Consider the following 27832-nt stretch of genomic DNA (forward strand, 5'->3'; position numbering starts at 1 on the left):
GCGGAAGTGCTGTTGTCTGAGAGTGCAGGTCTGAAAATGCAAATGCAAATGTCTGCAGCCAGACCCTATTGGTTATTTTGACCTCAGGGTGTGGTTTTTGCTCTGATCGACCTTTTCTGAGAGGTGTGTTCCTTTCCAAATCATACTCATTCAAATGAATTTGCCACAGTATAACTCCACTCAAAGTGTAGTAACATCTGCAAGCAATATGAGTGCTGCTGAGCTAAATTTCAAGTGTCCCAGAAAAGGGTATGAATACTTATGCAATGGAATCATTTCAATTTTTATTTTTAATGAAGTTGTTACAAACCTTTTTTGTGCTTTGTCATTATGGTGTGTGGAGTGTAGAATTATGTGGGAAACAGGTCATTTAAAGTAGTTTAACATGAGGCTGCAACATAAAACATGAAAAAAAATACTTTTGCAAGGCACCGTACTGCCTTACACCACCTACAACTGTAGCTATTGATTGTAAAATGGTGTTCTTAAGGTGAAAAACATTGTCTCCAGTTGTCACACCGTAGAAATTAAGTAGGACCAAAATAAAGAACAACAAAGAGTAAATTGATATAAAAAATAATTTATTACAATGTTGATCATATTTTAGGTACTGCACGTCTTGTCAATTAAATATGTGCTAAATGATTTTTTATGATTACCCATTATTATGCATCGAGTATAACAAAAAGGTCACTAGCAATTTGTTTTCTGAATGTTTCCAATATCTGATCACTATTTTTACTAATATCTAATGTTTACTAGTTTACAGTACATCAAGGTAATTGATATACTGTTATACAATAAATGTCATATTGTGAAAATCATATTTGATTTGTCCCAAATCATATTTGTGTATTTGTCCCAATCAAGACTGATGTTCATGGAAATTACATGATTTGTTGCTTTCTGTTAAAAAGGGAAAATGATAATGCACTTCCAATCAGCAAGAATGTCCCTAAAATGGGAGTTCCTCTCTTCTCAAGCTGTGTAGACTAAGAGTATGCGAGTTTTGGACTTTTAGAATGACTTTATGACTGAAATGCGTGTTTATAATAATTCGCAATGGTGGGAATAACAAGCAAAAGTGTGAGATTGAACTAGCCTCCAAAACTACCACAGACACTACTGAATTTCTCAAGAATCTGTGCATTGCAAACATACATGTACATATGTATATAATACTTTTTTTTATAATAAGGTGCTTAAGTTACAGTGTAGTATTTTTTTTCTGAATCCTTCAGCACATCTTTATTATAATGTTTATAATATTTCTGTACAAATAAGTTACTCTGAAGCATGTGAATGGTCCCCTGATTCCAGATGAGCACAAAAATCAAGCAAATACCAGAGGTAGAGCTAAAAGAGTGCTGAATGAGCGACTGAAATCGGTGTGTGATTAGTGTGCACATATATACATAATGGAGCTGTAGCAATTTCTCTTGGAATTTTGCTCCCTGCAATACTTAGACTGGAAATTGACCTGTATATTGCTGTTGGTTTACCATTACCCTGTTTCTTCTGTAAAAAAAGTTATTTCTCACCCAAAGCATATAAAAAGAACAAAATAAAATGCTATATTTTCCTATGATTTTTACAAGGATTTCCCAGGACTGTGAGGATGTGTATATATCGGTCATACTGAAATGCATTACACAATCAACAGCTGCTAAACAATGTGTTGTTTCTTTGCTTTGGTACATTAAACCACTAAAATGGCCAACACAGAAAATTAGATTTCATGCTTGGCTTTTGCGCCCAGTGGTGGTCAAATGTAGATTTCTGCCCACTGTAACACCTTCAACTAATACTGTAGACCAATTCAATTCACAGTGTCTTCTTTACGTTTGATATATAGTTTGAATAAATATGATTTGGAAAGTCACTGTGTCACTAAGCTGCCACTGTGTTTCCCACAAGCGAGCTGATATTTTAAACTTGATATTTTAAACCTTAAACTTCTGAGGCTCTCATCTGCAGCATTTCGCCACCGGTCTTCTGAAGCTGTCCGGAGAACGACCAGATAACCTTTTGTTCATTCTGTATGCACTCTTCACATGGCTTTTTTTTTTTTTTATCTTTCCACTATCACATTTTCCACACTTACTTTGAAAGTCTGATATAATCCTGCAACTCTAATCTATGAAAACACTTGGTTGAGACATGAAAGAAAGATAGAGAAGAATGGAGGACCTTTGCTTCCCGACAGCTGTCTGTAAAATGCACTGGGCATGGCAATGTGATTTTGTCTTTGATGACAGATCAGTGTCTGCTTTTCAGATTGTGTATCTGCCATGTACCTGAATCTAAAGTAGCCAGGACATCACCCCAAACAGCACACTTTTTGCACACTTGTGCACTTGGTACTTGTCCGTGAAGTTCACAAGACCGTATGGCATCCCATTTGTCATTTTAAATTCTAAAAAAGATGTTTATGAGCCCAGCTGCGCCTACCTGACAGTTCCATGCGCTATTATGTCATCAGCGTGGGCAAGGATGACATTCGGGACAGGGTCTAGCCCATCACGTCTGTGGCGTGTTTGCCGTGTGCTGGTGTGTGTGCGTGCAGTACAGTCAGGGCTGAGGTCAGTATATGGAGTCCTTTGTGTTGGTTGATGTGTGAGTTGCGGTTGAATCGTCCGGCAGCGAACCTCTGCGTGAGGATCTGGTATGGCAGCGGAGCAGTGCGAGCAGCTCACGGGACACACTGTTAGAGAATGCTGTGTAGATCCACGGGTTAGTGCAGGAGTTTAGACTGGCTAGTAGCATCAGGATTGTGAAAGCAGCCCCTGCATGAGAGATAAAGGCAAACTCAAAGCCAGGAAATAACAATTGCATTTATTACTTTAAATCATTTGTGCAGGTTTATTAGGTTTTCCCTGTTTTATCATTAGGTGAGAGTCCTAAAAATTGCTTAGAAAAGTGTTAGTATTAAAGGGTTAGTTCACCCAAAAATAAAAATAAGCCCATTGTTCACTCACCTTCCAGGCATCCTAGGTGTAATATAACGAATGCAATTGGAGTCATATTAAAAATTATCCTGGTACTTCCAAGCTCTATCATGGCAATAGGCAGGTGTTTCTCTTCATCAGTCCAAAACAAGTCCAATAAAGTGCATCCATGTGATGAACGTGGATGCACGTCCTGATTTTGCTGAGTTAGATGTGTTCCTGGGTCAGCATATTTTGTTGACCGTGGAACAACATTTTAATCAAAAAATGTTATCTTGACCACATCCCTACACCTAAACCTAACCTTACCCATGAGTAATCCCTAAAATCAGAGGAAATGATAGATGAATGACACTAATGTACAAGCACCAAACACTGACTGTAAGCCTAAACTTCACAAAAACTATAAACTGTTTTTTCAAATCTGATTGGGTAATCATAATGTTGTTTCAGGGTCAACAAAGATATTTATCCAGGAACATAGCGTACTTGGTAAAATCAGGTTCTGCGGAACGCGGACGCACCATAGAGAGGGGTAAATTAGAGAGGTAAATTAAAACAAATTAGATGTTTAAAATGAGGATTTGTACTGCAAAATGTTGGAGGATTTCAGTATAAACCAAGAGGAGACTAGATATGGATATTTAGATATGGATATTTTTCTTTAAAAACTCTTTGATTCGCTACAGGCCTTTTACAGGCACTTTTTATTATGGATGGATGCATTTTATTGGACTTGTTTTAGACTGATTAAGAAAAACACCCACGCATTGCTATGGTAGAGCTTGGAAATGCCTAGATAATTTTTAATATAACTCCGATTGCATTTATCTGAAAGACGGAAGTCATATACACCTAGGATGCCTGGAGGGTGCGTAAACAATGGGGAATTTTCATTTTTGGGTGAACTAACCCTTTAAAGCCTGTAACATAATCAGCATAAATAATGATAGTGACAGAAATGTATTCCTGTGAATAAAACTAAATTTTCAGCATATTGCTCCAGTCTATAGTGTCACATGATCCTTCAGAAATCATTCTAATATGCAGATTTGCTGTTCAAGAAACATTTATTGTTATTATTATTATTATTATTAATATTTAAAACCGTTGGGAACATTTTTTTTTAGGATTCTTTGATGAATAGAAAGATCCAAAGACACTATACCATTCCAAAGCAAAATTACAGAAATTAATACTTTTATTTAGCAAGGATGTTTTAAATTGATCAAAATAAAACTACCCGGAAGACTGGGTTAAACATTTAACCCAACTGCTGGGTCAAAACAACCCAATCCCTGAGTTTGTCCATATTTCACCCAGCGCTGGGTAGTTTTTAACCCAGCATTTTTTTTTTTTTTTTTTAAATGCTGCATTTATCTGTTTAAAAATACAGTAAATCAGAAATCTTCTGAAATATTATTACACATTAAATAACTTTTGAATATATTTAGAAATGTAGTTTATTCCCATGATGGCAAAGCTGAATTTTCAGCATCATTACACCAGTTTTCAGTGTCACATGAACCTTCAGATTTGCTGCTCAAAAAAACAAATAAAAAATTTCTGCTTAAAAAGAAATCTTTTGTAACATTATAAACGTTTTAACTGACATTTTTGGTCAATTTAATGCATCCTTGCTGAAAAAATGTTCTTCCAAGCCTAAGCTTTGGAACAGTAATGTATCATGAAAAACAAGACAGTGAGATGTGAAATATAGTAATATAAGCCATATGGAACAATTTAAGGTACACAAAAAATAGCCTAGCCCTCTAATCTAGACAAAAACAATATTTTTTAACTAAAAGACTACATCGCATCTTTAGGAGTAGGTTTGTGTTTATTTTCATAGTGATTCGGTTGCCAGGTGGCTGGTCAAACTGTGCAGAAAGTCCAGTCTAATACAGAGGTGTAAATACCAATGAGATTACCCGACACTCAGGTGAGTGAGCAGGTGTTTGTCTGTTTATGTGTTAAGGGGAAGCAAGCAGGGAACAGTTAAATAAAGAAGAGGAAGATAAAACAGGGGACACACTAAAGACATGATTGATTATTTCTGCTCCTGGAGATCTCCCCTTCCACAGACTTCAGTTCCATCCATGCTCTAACACACCTGCCTGCAATTTCCAAGCAACCTTGAGGACACTGATGAAGTGATTCATGTGTTTTTGATTGTACTTGGAACAAAACTCTGCGGGAAGGTAGATTTCCAAGAACGGGCATCTCTGTTTTCGAGTTATTCCTGGAGAATGTGTTGCTTGTTTGGTTATGATCACCACCCTGCTGATGGCAAAGCTGAATTTTCAGCATCGTTACTCCAGTCGTCAGCGTAACTTGATCCTTTAGACATCATTCTAATATGCTGATTTGCTGCTTAAGAAACATTTCTAATTGTCAATGTTGAAAACAGTTGTGCTGCTTAATATATATGTGTGAAATGTGCTGCTTGATTGTAACTGACCTTGGTTTGGCGGGTCGGGGTCCCAGGCTGCCCATAACTGAACAATAAAGAAAGGAGACCAGCAAATGGTGTAGACCAGCACAATGACAAGAGTCATCCTCACTGTCTTAGACATGGCCTTAGTCACGCCTGGTAGAGGCGGCGGGTGCGAATAGTCGGTCGGAAGGGGAAAAGCATCTGGAAGCACATCTGGCCACAGTTCAGAAGCTCCAGAGCTATTTGGGTGTCCAGCCAGTGCACACACGCTATTGGCTGATAATGACTGAGAATGGGGAGGGTCTGAGAGGTGGTTGTGGGTGTTTTGCAGGTGTGTTTGGATGGAGGGCTCACATATAGAGCTCCTACAGGGCAGAGAGTAGCCTTCATATAGGTTTGAGGAGGAAGCTTCCTCTCCTGCATGATTCGAGGGGCTGCAGTGAGCTTGACTGAGACTGCTGTCAGCATGGTGACTCTGTCTGCTCTGTCTGCTTCTCTCTCTGTTCCTTCCCTTGCCCCCCTCCCGCTGAGCGAAGTGGAAAAAGACAGAGTTCCTCTTAAATTCTGCCGTCACCACCCGCTCAGACTTCAGGTAGATATTGTCATGGATTTCTCTGAAGATGCGAACCTGTGGTGAAAAACAGATACATCAGCGTAAATATACTCTTATTGTGGGTCCAGAGTTGTGTGCCATTTAGAATTGAATTAAGAATTTATTTTAAAATACAATCATATGGAATGTGTTACAGGAGTTCTGGGAAGGTCCTTTTTACAGTTTTCACAGTAAATTAAATTTTAATTCATAGTTTTTTACCTTTGTACATTACCAAATCATACATTTGACAGTATTCTACAGTAAATATACCTATAATATGATGTTAAACCATTTACCTGTTTTTTTTTTTTTTTTTTTTTTTTACATTACAATGCATTTACAATATTTGTAAGGTACACAGATCCTCCATAGCCTTACACTAGAAAAGAGCAAAAGCTAGTCTGAGAAAAAAAATATACATGGCAACATTTGCTGGTCTGGAAGCCCGTTTCCGACACTGCATGATTGCAACTGCAAGAAATAAAGTCAGAATTGCGAGATAAAAAATTCTCGCAAATGGGAGTTTGTATTTCTGTATTCTGATTTTTTTTTTTCTCTGAATTGTGTGATATAAACTCATAATTGCATGTTATAACGTCAAATTTTGAGGGGAAAAACAGATAATTTATATCTCACAATTCTAACTTAACTCAAATCTTATATCTTATATCTCACAATTCTGACTTTTTTTCTCAGAATTGTGTGGTATAAACTCGCAATTGCAAGAAATAAAGTCAGAATTGCAAGATAATTTTTGCATTTCACAATTCTGATTTTTTTTTCTTGCAATTCCAATTTTTGTCTCTGAATTGTGAGATATAAAGTTATAAAGTAAAATTTTGAGGAGAAAAACAATCACATTTCTCACAATTCTGACTTAACTTGCAACTACGAGTTTGTCATGCAATTGCAATTGCAAATTTGTATCATGCAATTCTGAGAATTACGAGTTTATGTCTCACAATTCAGAGAAAAATCAGAATTGCGGGATGTAAACTCGCAGTTGTGAGTTATAAAGTCAGAATTGTGTGATATAAACTCACAATTGCGATCTATAAAGTCACAATTCTGCCTTTTTCTCAGAATTGCATGATATAAAATCACAATTGCAAGAAATAAAGTCAGAATTGTGAGATAATTTTCTCACAAATGCGAGTTTGTATTTTGCAATTCTGACTTTTTTTCTTGCAATTGTGATTTTATATCATGCAATTCTGTTTTTTTCACGCAATTCAGATTTTTTTTCTCTGATTAATTGCGAGTTATAAAGTCAAATTTTGAGGGGAAAAAGTGATCATTCGTATCTCACAATTCTGACTTAACTCACAATTGAGTCACGCAATTCTAAAAAAAGTCAGAATTGCGAGATATAAACTCTCAGAATTGAGTTTATGTCTCAGAATTACGAATTTGTCTCAATTCTTACTTTATAACTTGCAATTGCATGTTTGTCACTCAGTTATGAGGAAAAAAAGACAGAATTGCAAGTTTATATCATGCAATTATCAGAAAATAAAAGTCAGAATTGTGAGATTCGCAATTTCGTAATTGTGAAAAAGTCTGAAATGTGAGATAAAAGTTGCAATGTGAGATAAAAGTTTACTTCTCAGATTTGCAAATTTGTCTCAATTCTGACTAGAACTTTTAATTGCGAATTTATGTCACGCAATTATGAGAAAAAAGTCTGAATTGCAAGTTTGTATCACAATTTTGAGAAAAAAAGTTGAAGTGTAAACTCGCAATTGCGAGAAAAAAGTCTGAATTGTGAGATAAAAAGTCACCTTTTTGTATTTTTTATTGAGCGGCCGAAACGGGCTTCCATACTGGTCAGTAACATTTTTAAGGAGACGCTGTTTTGTATATGTAATTTACATTTATGGATTTGGCAGGCAATGTATGCAAACTGTCATGCTTTGCATTCAAAGTATACATTTTATTAGTTCATGCATTCAGGGAAACAAACCGATTACTTAGGCATTGTAAATTAAGCAAACAGAAAATCAAAATGATGATGAAACTGTTTTTGGACTACAGAAACTTCTCTGTGGAGTTACAGTGAATTTCTTCTCCTGTCATTTAAATTCAACATCCAACTCATGAATTGAAAAGGAGCCAATTATTAAATTCAGAATTTCACCCAAAACTGGCAGAGTCAACAGACTGTACCCTGCAGTACATCTAATTCCTATTAAACATGCCAAGTCAAGACATTTGCATAATATACACTATGTTCTTATACTATAAAGCATTGTTAGACAAGTGATGTCAAAGCCATATATTTAACTTTAAAAAATGTGTAGCGAGTTAGAGATTGAGAAGAAAAAAGCTGGAGATACCTGACATACAGTGATGATTAAGGCTGGTAATACGAATACAGCCACAGTCATCCAGGTGACGTATGCTTTAAGACCCCACGGCTCAGCAAAGTGGCCCCAGCATTCGAACACCCCGGGGGACACCTCTGACCGTGAGAAGATAAACACCTGTGTGCAATCAAGCAGAAAGTCATGAGCTTGACAAAATAGTTGTGAGCCAAATAGGGCTGCCCCCTAATAGTCGACTAACCACTAGTCGATGAGAAGAGGCTTGGTTGACCAAAAATTTAAATAATCGCTTACTCGATTTAAAAAATCCACAGGAAGTGGCAAAGTCATGCAGTCCGTAACGGACAGATCGTTAACGGCTGGTCTATGTGGTAATATAGAACATTGGGCAGGACATCCAAACGCTCACCTATCATTCATCAACCTCAAATATGGTAGTAGCAACTTTACATGGCCGCTCAATCTAATGTTAACCTAGAAAAATGCACGCAATTGAAGTGTCTGTGTGGAGCGTAGAAGCTGAACAGCGCTTACTGCATGACAGACGGAGATGTCACTTGCTCTTAAAATACTCATTTTTGGTCATACAGACAAGAGTAGTACATCTTGCGAATCTGTAAAGACTCTACATTCAATTGTGTGCAACCAGAATAACAACGAAACGTTGCGCTTTTGTAAAATTTAAAATTTAAAGTTCTCTGTGAACTTGAGCACGAAAATTCGAAACTCTGTGTATACTTGCCTTACAGAAACTAAAAATGTATGCTATAGAGAGTGAAATGTCTACTTTTAAATGAACCAATTCAAATAGAAAACAAATACTTCCAGCTCATGTAATCCGTATGAAACATGCATACAGGTAGGGATGGACAATACCGCTTATTTTATTTTCGATCCGATACCGATATTTTCAAGCCCAGTATCATCGATATCAATACTGATATCGATACCTCTAAACTAAACTGATCTTTTAATTATAGTCACTTAACATTATATTTGAAAGTCTAGAAATGAAATGTACTAAAATTGTATTTTAGCTCTATTCTGGGGCAGTAACCTTAAAAGTGCACCTTCTCTATGCCTAAAAGCCAGGAAGCATACTAGTACCATACAAGTAAACACGCATTAAGGGTAGATAAGGTACAAAGGTGTGCCTTTGAGGGTACCTGATGAAAACCAACCATGGTGTTACATAAGTACTAAAATGTATAATAATTAATGTTCTTGTAGTGTTAACCATGGTAAAATGAAGCAAGCTGAGAGAGAGAGAGTTAACCATGGTAAATTTGTTGTTCCTGCAGTTTTACTACAAATATGTGGAAAATGTGGTTACTGTAGTAAAACCATGGTTATTTTTTGTAAAAGGCTGCCAGGCTGTTGTACCCCTAAAGGTGAAACTTTAGCACAAATAGTTAACTAATTAAATTATTATTTCATGTACACTATACTGTTTAAAAGTTTAAGGTCAGTACGATTTTGTAGTGTGTCTTTAACCATGCTAACCAAGGCTGCACTTATTTTAACAAAAATACAGTAAAAACAGCAATATTGGGAAATATAACAATTAAATTAACTATTTTCTATTTTAATATTTTGACAAATGTCATTTTAAAAGCATATGTGATCAAAGCTGAATTTTCAGCATCATTTCTCCAGTCTTCAGTGTCACATGATCCTTCAGAAATCATTCTAATATCATTTGCTAAGAAACATCATTTCTGTTTATTATCGATGCTGAAAATAGTTGTGCTGCTTCTGTTGCCCTGTTTCAACAAGCACTGTAAGGGAAGTGTCAGCAGCGAACGCTATCAATTGGTTCTGTCTTTCAGCATTTTTGCATGTTTCGATGAGCAGGAGAAATAGTTTTATCCTACACAATAATTCACTAATAGTCTGTTGTTCCTCTTAGAGGCTTATTATATGCACAGAGTTTCTTGCTAAATAAATTAAATTAATGTTTAAAAATGCACTTTAGAATCAATATTTTCATGTGAGGATCAATCCTTTCGGTACAACGTCAGTATCGAAAGTATTAATACTTCAGGATCGATCCGCCCATCGATCCGCCCATCCCTACATACATGACGAGTCAGTGTCGCTGACTTCATCTCTTAAGCCGAAAACAAATAAAGCACTAGTTTATTAATAAATTATTAAAACGTTAATTCAGTCTCCTTGCTGTTTTTCCCTGAAACATTCATAATTATTATATCAGCCGGTGTGCTGTGGCAAACTTTTTTGCGTGCGCTTCAGTGCTTTTTAGGCTATGTAGGCAATTAAAGGCTCATTGTTATGATTTATATGGTTTATTAATAAACGTGCAACTAATAATGACTATTCCTTAAAATGAACGACTACTGGTCGACCAGAAAAATCTTTAGTCGAGGGCAGCCCTAGAGCCAATTAAAAAAATCAGTCAGGAAGGATCTGAGATCACCTGTGGCAAACTGAGCACAAGGGCCAGGACCCACGCTACTATAATGGGGGTGTTCCAGCGAGAGGGCACGCCTCCCCGATATGCTTGCAGGGGGCAGCAGATGGCATAGTGCCGATCCACAGTCATGGCAACGATCATATAGGAGGATGCAAACATTCCGACAATCTGCAAATACTTGACGGAGCGACACAGAGCATCAGGGCCCTGAAAGTGCTCTGTGATATCCCACACCAACTGTGGCAGCACCTGGGGACAAAATAAAGACATATATGTAATTCAGGCACAAAACTCTAGATAGCGCAGCCTGATAGATCCCTTCAGTCGTGTCATTTAATGTATGTCAGAAGCTGATTGGCCTTCGCTGATTCTGCAGCCAATGAGATCGCAACCTTCCACCTCCCTCAGCACCACTTGTCTAGAAAAATTGCAATTGTGATTTTTTTTTTTAAGTTCCAGGTTTTCTGTCCTTGTTTGTTAGGCTGCACAATTTGACCAAAATGTTTGTGATTTTATATATATATATATACACAAAGTAAAAATGTTAAACAATACTATACTACTATTACTACTTCTTTTATTTGATGGTAAAATAACAATTCTAATATCTATGTGTGTAAACGTTTGTTGAATTTGAATGAAGTCACTATTTTTGTTTTCTTTGCACACAAAGAGTATTCTCATAGCTTCATAAGATTACGGTTGAACCACTGACGTCACATGGACTATTTTAACGGTGACCTTACTACCTTTCTGGTCCTTGAATGTGTCAGTTGCGCTGCTGTCTATGCAGGGTCAGAAAGCTCTTGGATTTCATCCAAAATATCTTAATTTATGTCCTTCAACTGCATTTTAATAAATGTAATCACATTATGTTTCCATTCAGGTCAGTGATTACTTAGCCATTAAGCTTATTTCACTGCACTTATCATTTTCAATAGTCTCAAGAGGCTGTTACCTGAAAGAAGGCCACTACCAGGTCAGCCACACATAGATTGACCATGAAGAGGTGCATGGGAGCGTGATGTTTCTTCTTACGCAGCAGCACCCAAAGCACAAATCCATTACCCAGAGTGGTGAGGGCAAGCACCAACCCCAGCACCCCGATCTCCGCCTGGGCCAAGGCTTGGTCCCGTACCCGTGGAGGAGCAACCGGCTGGATTGTGGGCCTCATGGTGGTCCATGTGACGTTCTCTGACGGAAACAGCCAGAGGAAAGCCCCCGTGCCCCCATAACTGCTGCTGAGATTGAAGAGGGAGCTGGACAAGTCCGGTGGCCCCTCCATCTCCAGCACAGAGCGATTGGGCTGACCCAGATTCTCTTCCCAAGAGGCCATCCTCATGACCTACAACGAGAAGGACAAACATGAGAGGCAGAACCAAAACCTCCCAACACTGATCCCTTGCTGGCCTAAATTGTTAAACAAACAGTTGTAAATCATTTTAATAAAATTAGGTCAAATGAATTTCATTTTGTTGGCTATTTCTGTAGCTCTTCCGCAAGAGTGGAAGAGCTACACAAAGAAACGGAGGCGTCTAAATCGAATGAAGTCATTAGGATGTCTCCCATATCATCTTGAATTCAATTCTCCATCTCAGCTTCTACTTTTAAGGATGTTTTTTAGAGAAAGCTTTAAAATCATGTTAAAGGGATAGTTCACCCAAAAATGAAAATTCTGTCATTGACTACTCACCCTCATGTTATTCCAAACCTGAAAGACCTTCGTTCATCTTCAGAACAAAAATTCAGTTATTTTTGATGAAATCCGAGAGCTTTCTGACCCTGCATAGACAGCAATGCAACTATCATGTTAAAGGACCCCCCAAAAATTAGTAAGGACATAATTAAAATAGTCCATGTCAAATCAGTGGTTCAACCTCAATTTTATTTTGTCACATGAAGGTCTTAAACACGACAGCATTTTAGTGCCATGTTAAAAAAAAAAAAAAAATCTAAGATTAAGAGATTAAAGTCAGAATTTCTAGAATAAAGTCGTAATATTACAAGAATAAAGTCGAAATTACGAGAATAAAGTTGAAATATTTTGAGAATAAAGTAAAAATTACGAGAATAAAGTTGAAGTATTTCGAGAATAAAATCGAAATGTTTCGTGAATAAAGTCTAAATAATTTGTAGCAATTACGAGATTAATGTTATAATATATTGAGAGTATATTATAGCCTTTTGCGCATACAGATGGCTCGGATTGGAAGCACCATGAGATATTCCAAAGTCTCAGCTTTCAAAATCTGTTTGTTTTATAGCGAAATACAAACAATATGTCTATTACAATAATGTGTTTTTCACACTCTTTAATGTGGCATGACAGATCGCTGTATTCGCCTCAGTTTAAGCAGCATGTGAATCAGTCATCTTTCCGATTACAGTGAGACATTCACTGTACTTCACAGACGGTTTTGCGAAGTAGGTGGTGGAATTTCCACAAAGAAAATAGTATAATTTAATGAAACGAATGTCTCATTGTAATCAGAAAAACAAGTGATTCTCATGAATGTCTTATAATGTGGCTGTCCGGCCACATTAAAAAGCATGAAAAACACATTACTGCAAGACATATTGTTTGTATTTCACTATAAAACTGACTGATTTTGAAAGCTGAGACTTTGCTTTATATTCCCAAAAGCACAAAGCTTATTGCTATTATTGGGTGGCTGGCGCAATACAAATAGGCCTAATGAATGCAATCGAAGATGTGAAATATTATTTCCAAGCATAATGTCCCTGCGATTGTAACATGTTATGATTTCTGCTAATAATCCCACTTATATTCAGATAAATTCCAGTGGCTTGACAACTTCACCCGGTGCTCCCGATCTGGGCAATTTGCATGCGCAGGCTATACTCTCAAAATATAAAAAAATTTAATTGCTATGATTTAATTCTCGTAATGTCGTACTTTAATTTCGACTTTATTCTCAAAACATTTCGACTTTATTCTCAAAACATTTCGCCTTTATTCTCAAAACATTTAAACTTTATTCTCATAATTTTGACTTTATTCTCGAAACATTTCGACTTTATTCTCAAAACATTTCAACTTTATTTTCATAATTTTGACTTAATTCTTGAAACATTTCGACTTTATTCTCAAAACATTTCAACTTTATTCTAATAAATTTGTCTTTGTTCTCGAAACATTTCGACTTTATTCTCAAAACATTTCAACTTTATTTTCATAATTTTGACTTAATTCTTGAAACATTTCGACTTTATTCTCAAAACATTTAAACTTTATTTTCATAATTTTGACTTAATTCTTGAAACATTTCGACTTTATTCTCAAAACATTTAAACTTTATTCTCATAATTTTGACTTTATTCTCGAAACATTTCGACTTTATTCTCAAAACATTTAAACTTTATTCTCATAATTTTGACTTTATTCTCGAAACATTTCGACTTTATTCTCAAAACATTTCAACTTTATTTTCATAATTTTGATTTAATTCTTGAAACATTTCGACTTTATTCTCAAAACATTTCAACTTTATTCTAATAAATTTGTCTTTGTTCTCGAAACATTTCGACTTTATTCTCAAAACATTTCAACTTTATTTTCATAATTTTGACTTAATTCTTGAAACATTTCGACTTTATTCTCAAAACATTTAAACTTTATTTTCATAATTTTGACTTAATTCTTGAAACATTTCGCCTTTATTCTCAAAACATTTCAACTTTATTTTCATAATTTTGACTTTATTCTCAAAACATTTCAACTTTATTCCCAAAACATTTAGACTTTATTCTCATAATTTTGACTTTATTTTCATATTTTTACTTTATTCTTGTAATATGTCGTCTTTATTTTAGTAATTTCGATTTTTTTCCCATAATATTCCAATTTTATTCTCGTAATATTTCGACTTTATTCTTGAAACATTTTGACTTTATTCTCAAAACATTCAGACTTAATCTTATAATTTCGACTTCATTCTTATAATATTTTGACAATATTCTCAAAATATGTCAACTTTAAAGTCGTAACATTCAGAGAATAAAGTCGAAATATTACAAGAATAAAGTAGAAACATTACGAGAAAAAAAATTACGACAATAATCTTGTAATCTTTTTTTTATTTTTTTTTTTTAACATGGCACTAAAACGCCCTCGTACTTACAGGTTTGGAAAAACGTGAGGGTCGGTAATTAATGACAGAATTTTTGGGTGAACTTTTCCTTTAAATCATCGTGCTTTGAATCATTGTCTTTCTGCAACCTCCACATAAAACATTTAGAAAGCCATCTCTGTATATCCGTCTCATTAAGATGCTGTGTGGATTATTATGACCAGCTGCTAAAAACACATTTAGGCACATTTATTTAGCAAATATCTGAAAGGCAAATTTGAGATTCTCTTGGAATTTACTCATCATCCTTTGTCTCCAAACATATTTGCGGTGAGACTAAGAAAAAAAAAATGACGAAAAGGGATATGGTACCACTTATGGTGTAAATCCATGGATACACAGTGTATGAGTGAGGGGATGGGGGAGGTGGGCAGGAGGATGTGCTTTCAAGAGCTAAGTGGAGAAGAATGCAGACTTTAAAGGTCTGTAATTATGATGTGCTGACATACTGAAATGGCAGGCCCAAGAGTAAGTTTTGTGCAAAAGCTTGCTTTTACTGACATTAAACTTAATTTTTGACTAATTTATTGAATACGCTCATAAATTGCACACTTTCAAAGTGCTTGTAATTTGCCATGCTTGCATACTGGTATTAAGGAAATATGAAATCAAATAGGAGTATAAGAGTGAAAGTGCAAAAGCATTTAAGAAAACAACATCGGATAATAAATGTAGAACATTGTGGAATATTGTAAAGAGCACTGCCACTATGAGGAGAAAATGTGTGGCTGGATTATTAAGTCTCACACAGACAAATTCAAAGGACTAGTCCTATTTTATTTTAATGTGGAAAGTTTTTTTCAGCATTAAATTAAAATACACATTAAACAGAACTGAAAGTAGAGACATTTATAACGCTAAATAAAAAGTCAAATAAATGCTGTTCTGTCAAAGAATCCTGCAATAACAAACTAAATAAATTCTTTAAAAATATTAAGCAGCACAACTGTTTTCAACAGTTTCAATCAGCATATTAGAATGATTTCTAAAAGATCATGTGACACTAAAGACTAAAGTAATGACTGCTGCTAAAAATTCAGCTTTGCGTCACAGGAATAAATTACATTTTTAATTTATTAAAATTGAAAACAGTTATTTGAAATTGTAATAATATTTCACAATGTTGCTGTTTTTACTGTATATTTGACCAAATGCAGCCTTTTAAAAACATTTTTAAAATATCATGAACTGAAGCTTCTGAATGGTAGTGTAAATAATTTTAATAATGTGAATATTTGAACTGATGTCGTTAGTCACCGGAAAACAAGGCATTGATTTTGTGTGGTTGCCCTTTGTGTTTGTTTTCTCTGATATTTCCTTTGATTCTTCTGGTGTTTGCTAGCTCGTACGTGCTGTTTAGCCTTCCATGGGTGTATTCCTGTCAGCGTGTTTATGATTTATGTGAGGATTAGTAAGAATGGAACCAGAAAGCTTTTGAGTGCAGTTTGTTTTAAAATTAGCTCTTGATTCAAGCCCAAGTCTCTGAGACCTGCAATATTTCATTCACTTCATTCATTCTCACTCACTCACTCTTCCTGCTCTGACTCTCTCCGTCCATCTGGAGTGGTGGTTTTCATCTTTCGTTTGCATAATCAATTCACAACAGAAATAGCCACTTCAGAGCTGTGCTGGTTACAGTGTCCTAATGAAATCCTTCCAATTGTAACACAAAGGCTGGCAAGGTCTTCATTCGACGTTGCCCGCGGAAAAGCCCGTCAGTTGCTGTCACTGTCCAGTTTGTCGTCTGTTCGCACTCTTTGCATGTCCCAACTGCTTTCCATTACCTACTTTGATACCTCCTGGGAAATTACAGAAAGAGCCTCCTTGCTTGCTCTGGGTCTTTAAATGTGTCTGATGCACATGTGCTGGCACTGGCTATTTATCAGGAGGCTGAAAGTGGCTCTGTGATGTGCCCCTGCTGGGCATGTGTGCATGAAGCACTCAGATGAGGCTTCCCGCAAGATAAAGCATAAAAATTAGATCTCTTTTTATATGTCTTTCATATCTCATGTTGAGATGACATGAAGAGCAAATGTAATTTCCAGCATCTCAGATTTTTCTACTAAGAAAAGCATAAACACATTGTGGTGAGATTTGTCAAGAAACCAGAGTGTGTGATCAAATGTCAGAGATTTGAATAATTCATAAATCACTGCATTGGTGAAGGTTTAAAAAATGTTAGATATTGCTTATTGCGTACTAATCTTACAAGCAATATTTGAAGACTAAATTATGTGAGCTTTGCATTTTATAGCTCTAAATTCTAACTGTATGTCACAAATCTCATTTGTTACTATAACAATAACGATACAGAGGAACAATATTGTTGGGATCACTTTGGGATCACAGCTGATGAACGATAAAACACTGACAGCTAATTAGACTTCATTCAAATGTAAGTAAATGTGGGGATTGTGAATGAACAGCGCTCTTTCCACCTTCAATACCATGACTGAAGTTCCCTTGAGCATGGCACTGAACCCCCAATAGCTCCCCGGGTGCTGGAGCAATGGCTGCCCACTACTCTGGGTGTGTGTTCACAGTGTGTGTGTGTGTGTGTGTGTGTGTGTGTTCACTTCTCACTGCTGTGTGTGTGCACTTGTGATGGGTCAAATGCAGAGGACCAATTTCGAGTATGGGTCACCATACTTGACAATACGTCGCCACTTTCACTTTTTCGCTTTCTTTCATTGTACAGAAGAAGAGACATTGCACAGCAAACTGAGAAACATAAAACATTAAATTACCTCAGGAATTCAGCGCTATAGTTTGGACAACATTTTATTGCTTCCTTTGAAGTTGCAAAGAGTATGTATTGTTTTTATTCCACTACACTGACTATGTTAGAGACAGGGTTGCCAGATTTTCATAACAAAACTCATCCAATTGCTATTCAAAACTAGCCCAAAAGTAGCCCAATCACGTTCCGGGGGGGGGTAAAATAACACATTTTTTGGCAGGGTTCCCCTGATGAAATTAGCATTCCAGGGGCTTAATATTATGTTATAGGGGTCACTTCAACTCGCAGACATGAAAAACAATGCGTGGCAACAGAGTTAAAGTAGCCCAATTCCACGGGAAAACCGCAGACTTGGCAACAGTTAGAGATCAGGGCCCATGTTTACAAAACATTTTATCTTACCACTAAGAGTTTTCCTAAACAGCAGTAAAAGTTTTTAGGTAAGAGTTTTCTCTTAAAACCTATTTACAAAGCTGCTGAAACAAACTTTTACTAAGGAACAGAGAGAAGTCTTAAGCTGAGAGTAAGGGCGGGGTTGACCTCGTTGTTATGGATGATATCAGCATGCTTACTAACAATGCACACAGTGATTGGCTGATAGGGGAGGGGTCTCTGTCAGAGATTTGTTCATAGAAATATTGTAGAGTATAAAAATGTCGCCACTTTCAAATAAATATTTTAAAATGTTCATGTTCAGCTAATTGTGAAACTCTTACATGTGTGTTTCTCATAAACAATTAGCGGATATGCATATAAAAACCCTTTTAATGAACAGAACAGAATAATCATGACTGAAAGTAAGACATGCAATTGTAAAAAAATGGACACAAGAACAGCTGTTAGTTCTTGCCCAACTTGTTAGCCAAAGGACAATTTCGAGTTGGGATAACCTCCAAAACCTAAAAAAGTTGCGTGGGAAAACGTGTGCAAATAAATGTGTAATGTTTCTAAAATGTTTGCGTTCCGAGGCAGATTGGCAGCAAAAGCCATTTTAGCCCTGCTGAACAAACAATAACAACCATCATAGAATTTTTTTATGTTTTTACTGGTTATAATGGAAATTGGTTTTAATAGTAGCTGTAATGGCACCTGTTGGTCTCTACTGGTAATTGGCATCTTCTATATAATCAAAGGAAAATTGTCCCTGACAAGTTCTACATCAGTCACAATACCCCATAATTAAGGTGATTAAGGTGACCTTTTTAAAAGCTCATCATTGTCAAATGTTTCTAAAATGTTTACGTTCTGAGGCAGATTGCTGGCAACAGCCATTTTAGAATAGTTTGGGATTTGGTCTTAGTGACGTAAGAGTCCCCTTCACTACTCTTAACATTTCACAGCTTCAGGAGCTAGTTTTAGCGTCAAAATGCTTTGTGAAATACTCTTAGAGCAAAAGAATAAGGGTTTGGTCTAAACAGAGCAGAAGGGCTTATTGAAAAATGTAGCAGATGGAACTTTTCGCCAGGAATATAACTGGTAACCGCAGTAGGCTAACGAAGCAGTGCAGCACTGGACCTTGAAACTTACAGCACTCATATTTAATCAATTAAACCATAGCCTTTTGAAATGGAAGCTATATCTCATTTTACATGTAGACTTATATTTTGTTTTTTTTCACCAGAGTACCACCTGAGTTTTCTTCTCCCACTTCTACCAGTGATCCTTCCCGCGGTACTACCTGCGAAGATATCAACAGAATCACTGGGTTGTAGGTTGCTAAGTTAAGGGGACAAATGGGTTGAAATTTGTATATGTCGACTGTGTGAGAAGGATGCATTTCAAACAAGATCTGGCAACTGGACGACCTTGGAATATGTTGACGTGATTATTTATATAATAAGGTTTGGGCCATACAAATTACAGGAGTATTACTATCCCAGTGGGATTTTTATATAGAAAGATTAAAAATACAGGAAAATATTTAAACGGGATGATAGTGGAATAGAATGGTTAAATACGGTGGAATCCCGGAAAAAACATGAGGGTTGACAGGTATAGTACGTGCATTTATTTGGCAACCACAATTGCAAACAATATAGTTGATGTCTCATGACAGAAAACAGACTGGCTAAACTCCAGCTTGTTTGTTGGTGTTTTCAGATCATCGTCACAATGAAGAGCGAGCTTGTGCGCATGGTTGTCAGATTGCAAAAAATAAGCAAAGCACCAGACAGAAAATGTATCCTTGTAACAGAGAAGCTCTGATTCAGGGATTTGAAGTCTTGATATCTGGCAACCACACACATGAAAGCTCGTGTAGTAGAGGCCCCAGATAGCACACGTACATCTGCAAGATGTCTGTTAAAGATCTCTTGATCTGCTGTGTACAAACATCTGGCAGACGTCTGAAAGATGTCAGTTTTACATACATTCTAAATCCTAAACATCTTGAAGACATCTAATAGATGTCTATTTGACATCTAATAGGAAACGTCCAATAGACGTATTGCAGATGAGCAAACTACGTCTTGCAGATGTAAATGTAGACGTCAAAAAGACATCTCTGAGACGTACGTGTGCTATCAGGGGCATGTATAGCACTCCGCAATAGTATTTTGCCTTTTTTTGACGAAAATAACAAGGGATTTTGGTAAAGTTTTTATTTTTTGAATACATTTTAGTCTTTTTTTCATTAACTAAACTGCATGTTGATATTGTCATATTTATCGTTTACTGACCTTATTGTCATCTCGTCTTCATCTCATTTTAGTCATCAGAAAAAAGCTTGTCAACAAACATTTTTCGTCTTAGTTATCCTCGATCATTGTCGTTATCCGGGATGTTTAGACTCTTTGTGGGGAAAAATCAATGATACAGCATTTATTTTAAGCCTATGCTTATATCCATCATCACTTGTAAGTATTTTCAGTAGCTATGGTCATCATGTCAGTATTTTATTTTTGGTGTTGTGTTGCGGTAAAATTTGCAAAAGTTAGCGCCAGTAACAAAATGTCTATAAAACAACGTGGATTTTTTTAAATAACGTAAATCTTATCATAATCATAATTTACGTTACATTAAGCCATACAAGTCTTAATACCTGGAGTTCCCTTTAAAAATGGTTAGCATCTACAGTTCACTAAGAATATAATGTTTCTTCACCGAAAGGTTTTTTGGGGAATCAAAAATTGTTCTTCTAAGGCATTTTGGATCCTATGAAAGAGCAGCCACTGAGCAATCAAAGAATCCGGTCAAAACCACACCAAAGCTAAAAGCGATGTGTTCTCTGCCTCTCAAACCTCCATCTGCTGGTTATCAGACAGACACTAAAATATTTCACATTTCCTGTGGTGCTCTACTTAGAGGTCAATAGGGCAGATGGAGAAAGAGGAGATGAGAGTGGAGGATGTGAAAGCCAACTGTGGAGAGCAGCAGCGCACTCATCCGTCTCTCTTGCTCCTTTGCTCCTTTCTCAGTTTGTATCCTTTCTCTGTTCATCACTGCTGTTCACAGCATCTGACTTTCACGTAAATATCATCCTTTTACCAGATCAGCCTGTCCTTGATATCTCCCTGATCTATTCAGCAACGGCACAGTAACAGTTTTAGAAAAACTCAACCTGGTACTTCACTTCGCAGCTGAGCTCTTAATGTTAATGGTCAGATGTAACTACTACCTTTCAGATTTTATCTGCTGAATGACTCTCACGGGTTTTAAAAATGACGCTTCCCAGATCTGTCCCTTTCACAAAATGCTCGGTGCCAGCGCAGGGTCATATGACAGGAGGAAAGGACGGTCAAGGAACAGCACATGGGGTGCACTGGGACTTGAGCCCATGACCCTTAACGAGTTTCTTTTGCCATCAAGCAAATAAATATGGTGAAAAATGACAGGGAAAACACTATAAAATGTAGACAGTAAACAAAAAAAACAGGAATGCGCTTTGGAAATGGAGTGCTGTTAAAAATCAGAGAGTAAGATGATATAGAACCCCAGGTGTTGAAGTGTTGAATCCAGATATTTTTATGAACATTTTTTTAAGTACAAAGTTTTTTAAAAAAAATAAATACTTCTATATAATACTGTCACTGGTTAATTATTTAAATTTAAATGACCAGAATACTAAATAATAACTAAATAAGAATTTGTATTTGGCAATTGTATATGGCAAAAAATAAAATAAAATAAATGAATTTTAAAATGTACAAAAATGGCTAATACAGATTTTTAAAATATTTATATAAATATATTATATATATTATTTTTTAACAATTTGTATTTTATATTTTTCAAACCATTTTTATGTTTTAAAAATGTATCTGAATACCACAGACATCACTATGAGCTGATAAATGAAATTTAAATTAAATATAATTAATTAATGTAGTTAATTGTGCAGCAAAGACTACATTTCATACTACTCACTGAAAATAGAAAATAAGCTTAAATGGTCAACCATTATAGTTTATTTTATTCTTCTACCACTGAATATGAGTGGCTGGATCTCACAATGAGCAGCCATGAAGTGTTGATAAGGAATTTATCAGTGTACGTCAGCACATCAGTGGAGTGTGTTATGTGGCTACACTGGAATCTGTGTGTGTGCGTGTCTTGTGGACTAGGTGAAAAAGACGTGTACGGAAAGTAATCCCTAATTTATGAACACCTCCCAGGAATGCTTTGCAGCAGGAGAAGCTACTGTGTACTGCAGCATCCCTATCTGGAAAAGGAGGCCAGGTCAGAAAGAGAAGAGTTGATGGAATGAAGAGAAAGTGGAAAGTACTCACTAAAAACTCCCACAGATAATGTTTTCATGCCATTGTAGGTTGTATTTTGACATAACAAAGTGGTTATAGCTAAAAGTTGTTTAATTACGTTTTTAAATTAGTCTTCCCATTAATTCCATTTTGTTCTTCATATTGATTTGCGAACGCGTAATGCGCACAAACACAAGAGGCGGGATTTATCGCATGAACCAATCACAGCCGATCATAATCAGTCATATTCAATCATATCACAATGGAGCTATTAGGTGTGTTTGACTTAATGTAGTGCTGCGCAGCTCGATCAAATTCCTGCTTGAAGCAGTGCATGCCGGTTAGAAATTTTGTCTGTCTTGAGACTGATGGCAAGTGACTGTCACAAGTGGCATCAGTGTACCGCAATAGTGATTCAAGAGCAGCCACTAGAAGGCAAGTCTGCAACCACTGGCCGAAAAAGCATAACAGCTAAAGCTAATGCTTCCAGTCTGGCAGTACGTGGGAAAGGAGACCAGAGGCCATTTTCTTTGAATGGATGTCAATGGAAGAGAGGCCTCACTGCGCTGAATAGACAGCTTTTTGAAGGAAACCGCTTATCATTTAATGAATCGACAGCCTATCTGCTAATCTTCAACATGTTTTACACTAAACAATACTTTTGTTTTGAACTATTTTTAGAGTTTACTACGAAAAATGCAGTTTTATAACAGATGTCACTAACTTATTGCGACAGGTGGGATTCAGCTTATGCCACTTATCATTCCTATGGTATCCGTAAACGGCGATCGAGTGTCGCACAACTCTGACTGAAATTCAATGACGTCAATGCTGTGATGTTATTGGTTATTAAAGAAGAAGTCCACTTCCAAAACAAAGATTCACATATAATGTACTCACCCCCTTGTCATGTTCATGTCCGTCTTTCTTCAGTCGTAAAGAAATTATGTTTTTTGAGGAAAACATTTCTGAATTTTTCTCCATATAATGGACTGATATGGTGCCCCGATTTTGAACTTCCAAAATGCAGTTTAAATGTGGTTCAAACGATCCCAAATGTGGTTGGAAGAAGGGTTTTATCTAGTGAAATGATCGGTTATTTTCATTAAAAAAAACTATTTAAATACTTTTTAATTTTAAACGCTCGTCTTGCTTTCTCTCCCTGAACTCTGTGTATTCTGGCTCAGGACAGTTAGGGTATGCTGAAAAACTCCAATCGTATTTTCTTTCTCAACTTCAAAAATCATTTCAAAATCATCCTACATCATTGCAGAAGTACCGACACAGTCTTTGCAAAGTGAACATGCAAAGAAGATCAAACACCCTTAACAAAAAAGGTAAAATGTAGGATGATTTTGAAGTTGAGGGAGAACATGAGATGGGAATTTTTCGACATTCCCTAACTGTCATGAACCGGCACAAAAACAGTCCAGGCAGAGTAAGACAAGACTAGCGTTTGGCATTAAAATATATAAGTACGCAAACGCCATGTGAGCGTCACTACGGAAAGCAGAATGTCTCCGTCACGACGTGTCCATTTTCAACTCCGCCCCAGACTTCAACCAGCCGTGCTTCAAGTTGAACACACCTATAGAGCGAATGCACTGACGTCACTTTCCCGCCGGGACATGCCCCCTCAGCCAGACTGTGTAGCAAAAGAGCCTTCAGCGTCAATGGATTTATTAGGGAACATGCGAAAACGTGAGTAAAACAAACGATAATCAGTTTAAACTAAAGGTTGCTGAACTTGATATAATGTTCCTAACAACTTAACAAATATCCACTGGTCAGTGCATATTGATGCAGCCAGAAATCATGTTTTCTAACACTTATATGTGTCTGATTTTGACGCTGGGGGAAATAAATAAAGCAAATTTGCCTGTGAACTCATTTTGTAAATACAAAATAGGTTGGTCTAAACCCCGGTGATCACTTATATCAGTGATATATATTTTGTCATATTGTCCAGCTGAAAACGTATATAGTCAGTGTTTTTAAAAACATGTATTTAAAAACATCCAGTTAAACATCCAGTTATGCAGAATTTAATATGGTAAATATTTAGCTGATGACTTGTCAATACGATATACTACAATACAATATATAGGATATGATTTTACTGCACAATTCAACATATTAACGGAGCCGCAGCCACTCCAGCTGACGGTGACGTCACATGCATACCCTCTATTGCCTCCTCTCACATGACTTTCCCCCATTTATTCTCAATTACCCCCCAACCACACATTTTAGGGGGTCTGTTAACTCAACAGGCTCAGGGGAGGCGAGAGAGACGTGGACTCCCGCTGTAACTTTACCTGCTGGTGATGCTGTTGGACAATATTTCTTTGATTTAAAAACGTAATTAAACAACTCACACATTTAGATATAACCACTTTATGCCAAAATAAAACCTAAAATGGCATGAAAACGATCTGTGGGAGAGATTTATACACTTTTTAATGTTATATTTTGTAATTTTGGCGTGTTTTATTTTGTACTATGATTTTCTCATCCAGTATTTTAAAGAGACACTGCCTCCCTTGCCTCCTTGGAAGAAACGCTCTACACACACACACACACACATTACGAAATAATGCAAAACAAGCATTTTCACTTGTTGTCTAAATCATTTGGTTTCAACTGTACACATATCTGACTTTAAAATCAATTATCATTCTACATATTTGTGGCTTTTATTAAGTATTTCTGGCTGTTACTTAAAAAAAAAAGAAAACACTTTCTAGTACATCTTGCTCCTTTATTTTACATCTTTGTCAATCACAGGAAAACAGCCACACCACAGGAAGGATGACTGAGTGATCCATCTATTTTCATGTATTAGCGCTTTTGTTTATCAAACCCATTTCCACTGTCTGTCTTTCCTTTCATGCTTAGCTCTGTTCTGTGTTTGGGTGAGAACCCCAGAGTCCCTCCCAAGAACACACTCCAACACTGAGATATTACAATATATGTTTAGAGAGGTATAATAACAACATACATTTCTTTTTTATTTATTTATTTATTTTTAAATTTAGAGTCTTTTCAGGTAGGTACAAATTGTATATATAATGTATGTATGGGTGTGTGTGAGTATTAACACATTAAGATCTTGGAAACAGGTTCATGCACTACTGACTACTCCACATTTACTCATTAACTCGTCACATATTCCTGTTTAAACAGATCACAGTGTGACAGTCTTTAAATACACGCCGAAACCTTGAAAAAATGAAAATAACACAACCGAAACTACAAAAACAATATGAGCTAAGAGTCCATACCCTATTATCCTGATTTACTCTGGAAAGTCTGAGCTATACACAACAAGGGAAGCATAAGCGAATACACCATCAGGCATCAATGGACTTTGAAACCTCTCAGGTTCACAGAGAAGCTGTGTGTTTGTTTACTTATAAGGGATTCGGTCCGTGATTTCAAAGTTCTTTGGGAGGCACGTTAACTTTTAAGACGTGAACCCAGCCTATGTTAATGCAATTTTCTCAGTCCACAGATTTATAAAGCTTTGTAAGCTTTCAACAAAAGCAGGTCGCCCATGTTTACTTAAGATGACTGTGATTACAGTTTTGCAGCATTAACAGGTTCCATTGCATAGCTACTTTTGTTTTCTAAATCCTGAACAATTAAGCATGCACGTTTTTTTCTCTGGATTAATGCATGTAATGTCAAATGAAAATATAAGTCTACATACATTCATCTAAGTCATGGTTATAAGTCAATCAATCATAAATGTGACCACCCCACATAATCACAATGACCAAACGTCCAGTGACTCAGCGGCTCAGCTTTCCATAGATGACTGTAAAGCTTTTTAGAGTCTTAATTATGAGGAAAATGAAAAGCACAAGGGCAATCAGTGTCGCTCTGAAACACACAGGCTCCTGTGTGTGTACATGAGGATGGATGTACTGCAACCTTTCCAGCTGATCTCAGCCATCAAAATCCACTGGTCTGAATGGGCGTTTACCTCACAATGTGATGAAGTGCAATCATTTGATGAATGTATTGTATATTACATTAGTTAATTATATCAACATTTTATTGTGGATGACTCTGAACTGACAACTGTAGGCTGCTGCTGCCCATATTCTAATATTGTCAACATACATTTTGATGGATTGCCTGGTAGCTACTGTATATGGTTGCCAGAAATTCATAAACAATGATGGGAGCGTTTCAGGCGTTTCAAGATGGCATTGTGGTGGCTGTTAATTACAGGTAATATATCAACTTGCTTGAACTATTAAAACATTAATCAGTGAAACAAAGCTCATGTTGTTTGCCATGAGCATTTACAGTGTGCGAAATATTACCCACATAAACACAAAAAACTATTAGGGTAACACACAACATTCATTGCACTAAACAAAGCACTATCAAATGTTACTTCCACCTAGGAATATTTAAATAAAATATGAATAAATATGACGCATCACACGGAATTCTTTAAGCGTCGTTATACTGTTTATCAGGTCACTTATTTTATGTAGCTACAAAACACATTTTACCAGTATCTTACGTACATAGGTTGCTTTTACAAAACAATATGTTGTTATCTTAGATTATAAGGTAGGCTAACTTATATTTCTTTCAAAGAACATTTTAATAGTAATTTAACGTAACTTATTATTTTAGCAATTAAATTGCATTCTGTTACATGACAATTTAAATCATAAATTCAGAAATCATTAAGTTTTTTTTTTTGCTTTACAGAAACATTAATTAATGAGTCTCTAAGGTAAGAAAATACGGTAATAGATATATTTTAAGGATTAACAAATTAAAAATACATTTGAAATTCAACTTGGTCCTCCGATCATTTTAAAAAGGTAGGCTCAGTATTTCTAGTTTTAACACAGGGTAACAATATTAAAGCTATTTGACATTGTAGTGAGCACGTGAGTGACACAGTTCAGCAGTGCCCGCGAACAGAAAGCGCGCTGATTGATTAGCAGCTCTTACCTTCAGTCACCTCCGTTTCTTCACTGTAAGTATTTCACTTTGCGATATAATCCACAGCTTTCTTCACGAACCAAGCCATGTAATGCTCTGTCCACTCCACGTACACGCCTTCTATGCTGACACTGAATCTGTTTTAAATATCCGCCGTCTACCATTGTAACTTTGTTTAAGAATTATGTGAAATATATGGGACTATTTCCAAAATATGCTGTTCGTTGTCAGTCAAAACTCATTTTGCCTACAGAGTTAAATGTGCTCCTCTCCGTTCAGCTTTCAGATAGAACAGCAAAACTGGGTCTCTATGTCATTCTCATGCTCTCTGTCTGTTATGTCTCAGTATATTCTCTGATCTGGTGCACGTACTGAAAATAATTTGCTCTGATCCTCCTACTGTCTCCCTCCCTCTCAAAAAACTCCTCCCCTCATTATTCTTCATCCATACTCCAAAATCGTCCTTCCGTTGCTTTATTCATGTATATAGTCAAATCAACATTTATTCAGACACCTTCGTCATTTCTCACAT

General features: G+C 36.3%; 1 protein-coding gene across 2 annotated transcripts; it reads right to left on the reverse strand.

Moving 5' to 3' along the window:
• Window positions 1-564: 564 nt before the first annotated feature.
• avpr2ab (arginine vasopressin receptor 2a, duplicate b) lies at window positions 565-27655 on the reverse strand. Of its 2 annotated transcripts, none has more exons than XM_051096969.1 (6): window positions 27310-27655; window positions 11697-12083; window positions 10742-10987; window positions 8326-8463; window positions 5410-6013; window positions 565-2786 (listed from the first exon to the last, which is right to left on the reverse strand). In XM_051096969.1, exons 2-6 carry the CDS (start codon window positions 12078-12080, stop codon window positions 2584-2586), a joined length of 1575 nt encoding a protein of 524 aa, XP_050952926.1. In that variant the 5' UTR covers window positions 12081-12083; window positions 27310-27655; the 3' UTR covers window positions 565-2583. The 2 variants fall into 2 exon arrangements, with proteins under 2 accessions (XP_050952926.1, XP_050952925.1); XM_051096968.1 differs by having other exon boundaries at window positions 8317-8463.
• Between the last annotated feature and the right edge of the window lie 177 nt (window positions 27656-27832).

The sequence above is a fragment of the Labeo rohita genome, chromosome 23 (assembly GCF_022985175.1).
Source record: "Labeo rohita strain BAU-BD-2019 chromosome 23, IGBB_LRoh.1.0, whole genome shotgun sequence".
NCBI classification, from domain to species: domain Eukaryota; kingdom Metazoa; phylum Chordata; class Actinopteri; order Cypriniformes; family Cyprinidae; genus Labeo; species Labeo rohita.

Excerpts from the sequence above, each read along its gene's own strand:
- avpr2ab (XM_051096968.1), bottom strand. The coding sequence starts at position 12,080 with ATGAGGATGGCCTCTTGGGAAGAGAATCTGGGTCAGCCCAATCGCTCT. Across the intron at positions 10,988-11,696 it reads TGGTAGTGGCCTTCTTTCAG|GTGCTGCCACAGTTGGTGTG; the intron begins GTAACAGCCTCT and ends TTTTGTCCCCAG. Across the intron at positions 2,787-5,409 it reads CCCCGACCCGCCAAACCAAG|GGGCTGCTTTCACAATCCTG; the intron begins GTCAGTTACAAT and ends TCTCTCATGCAG.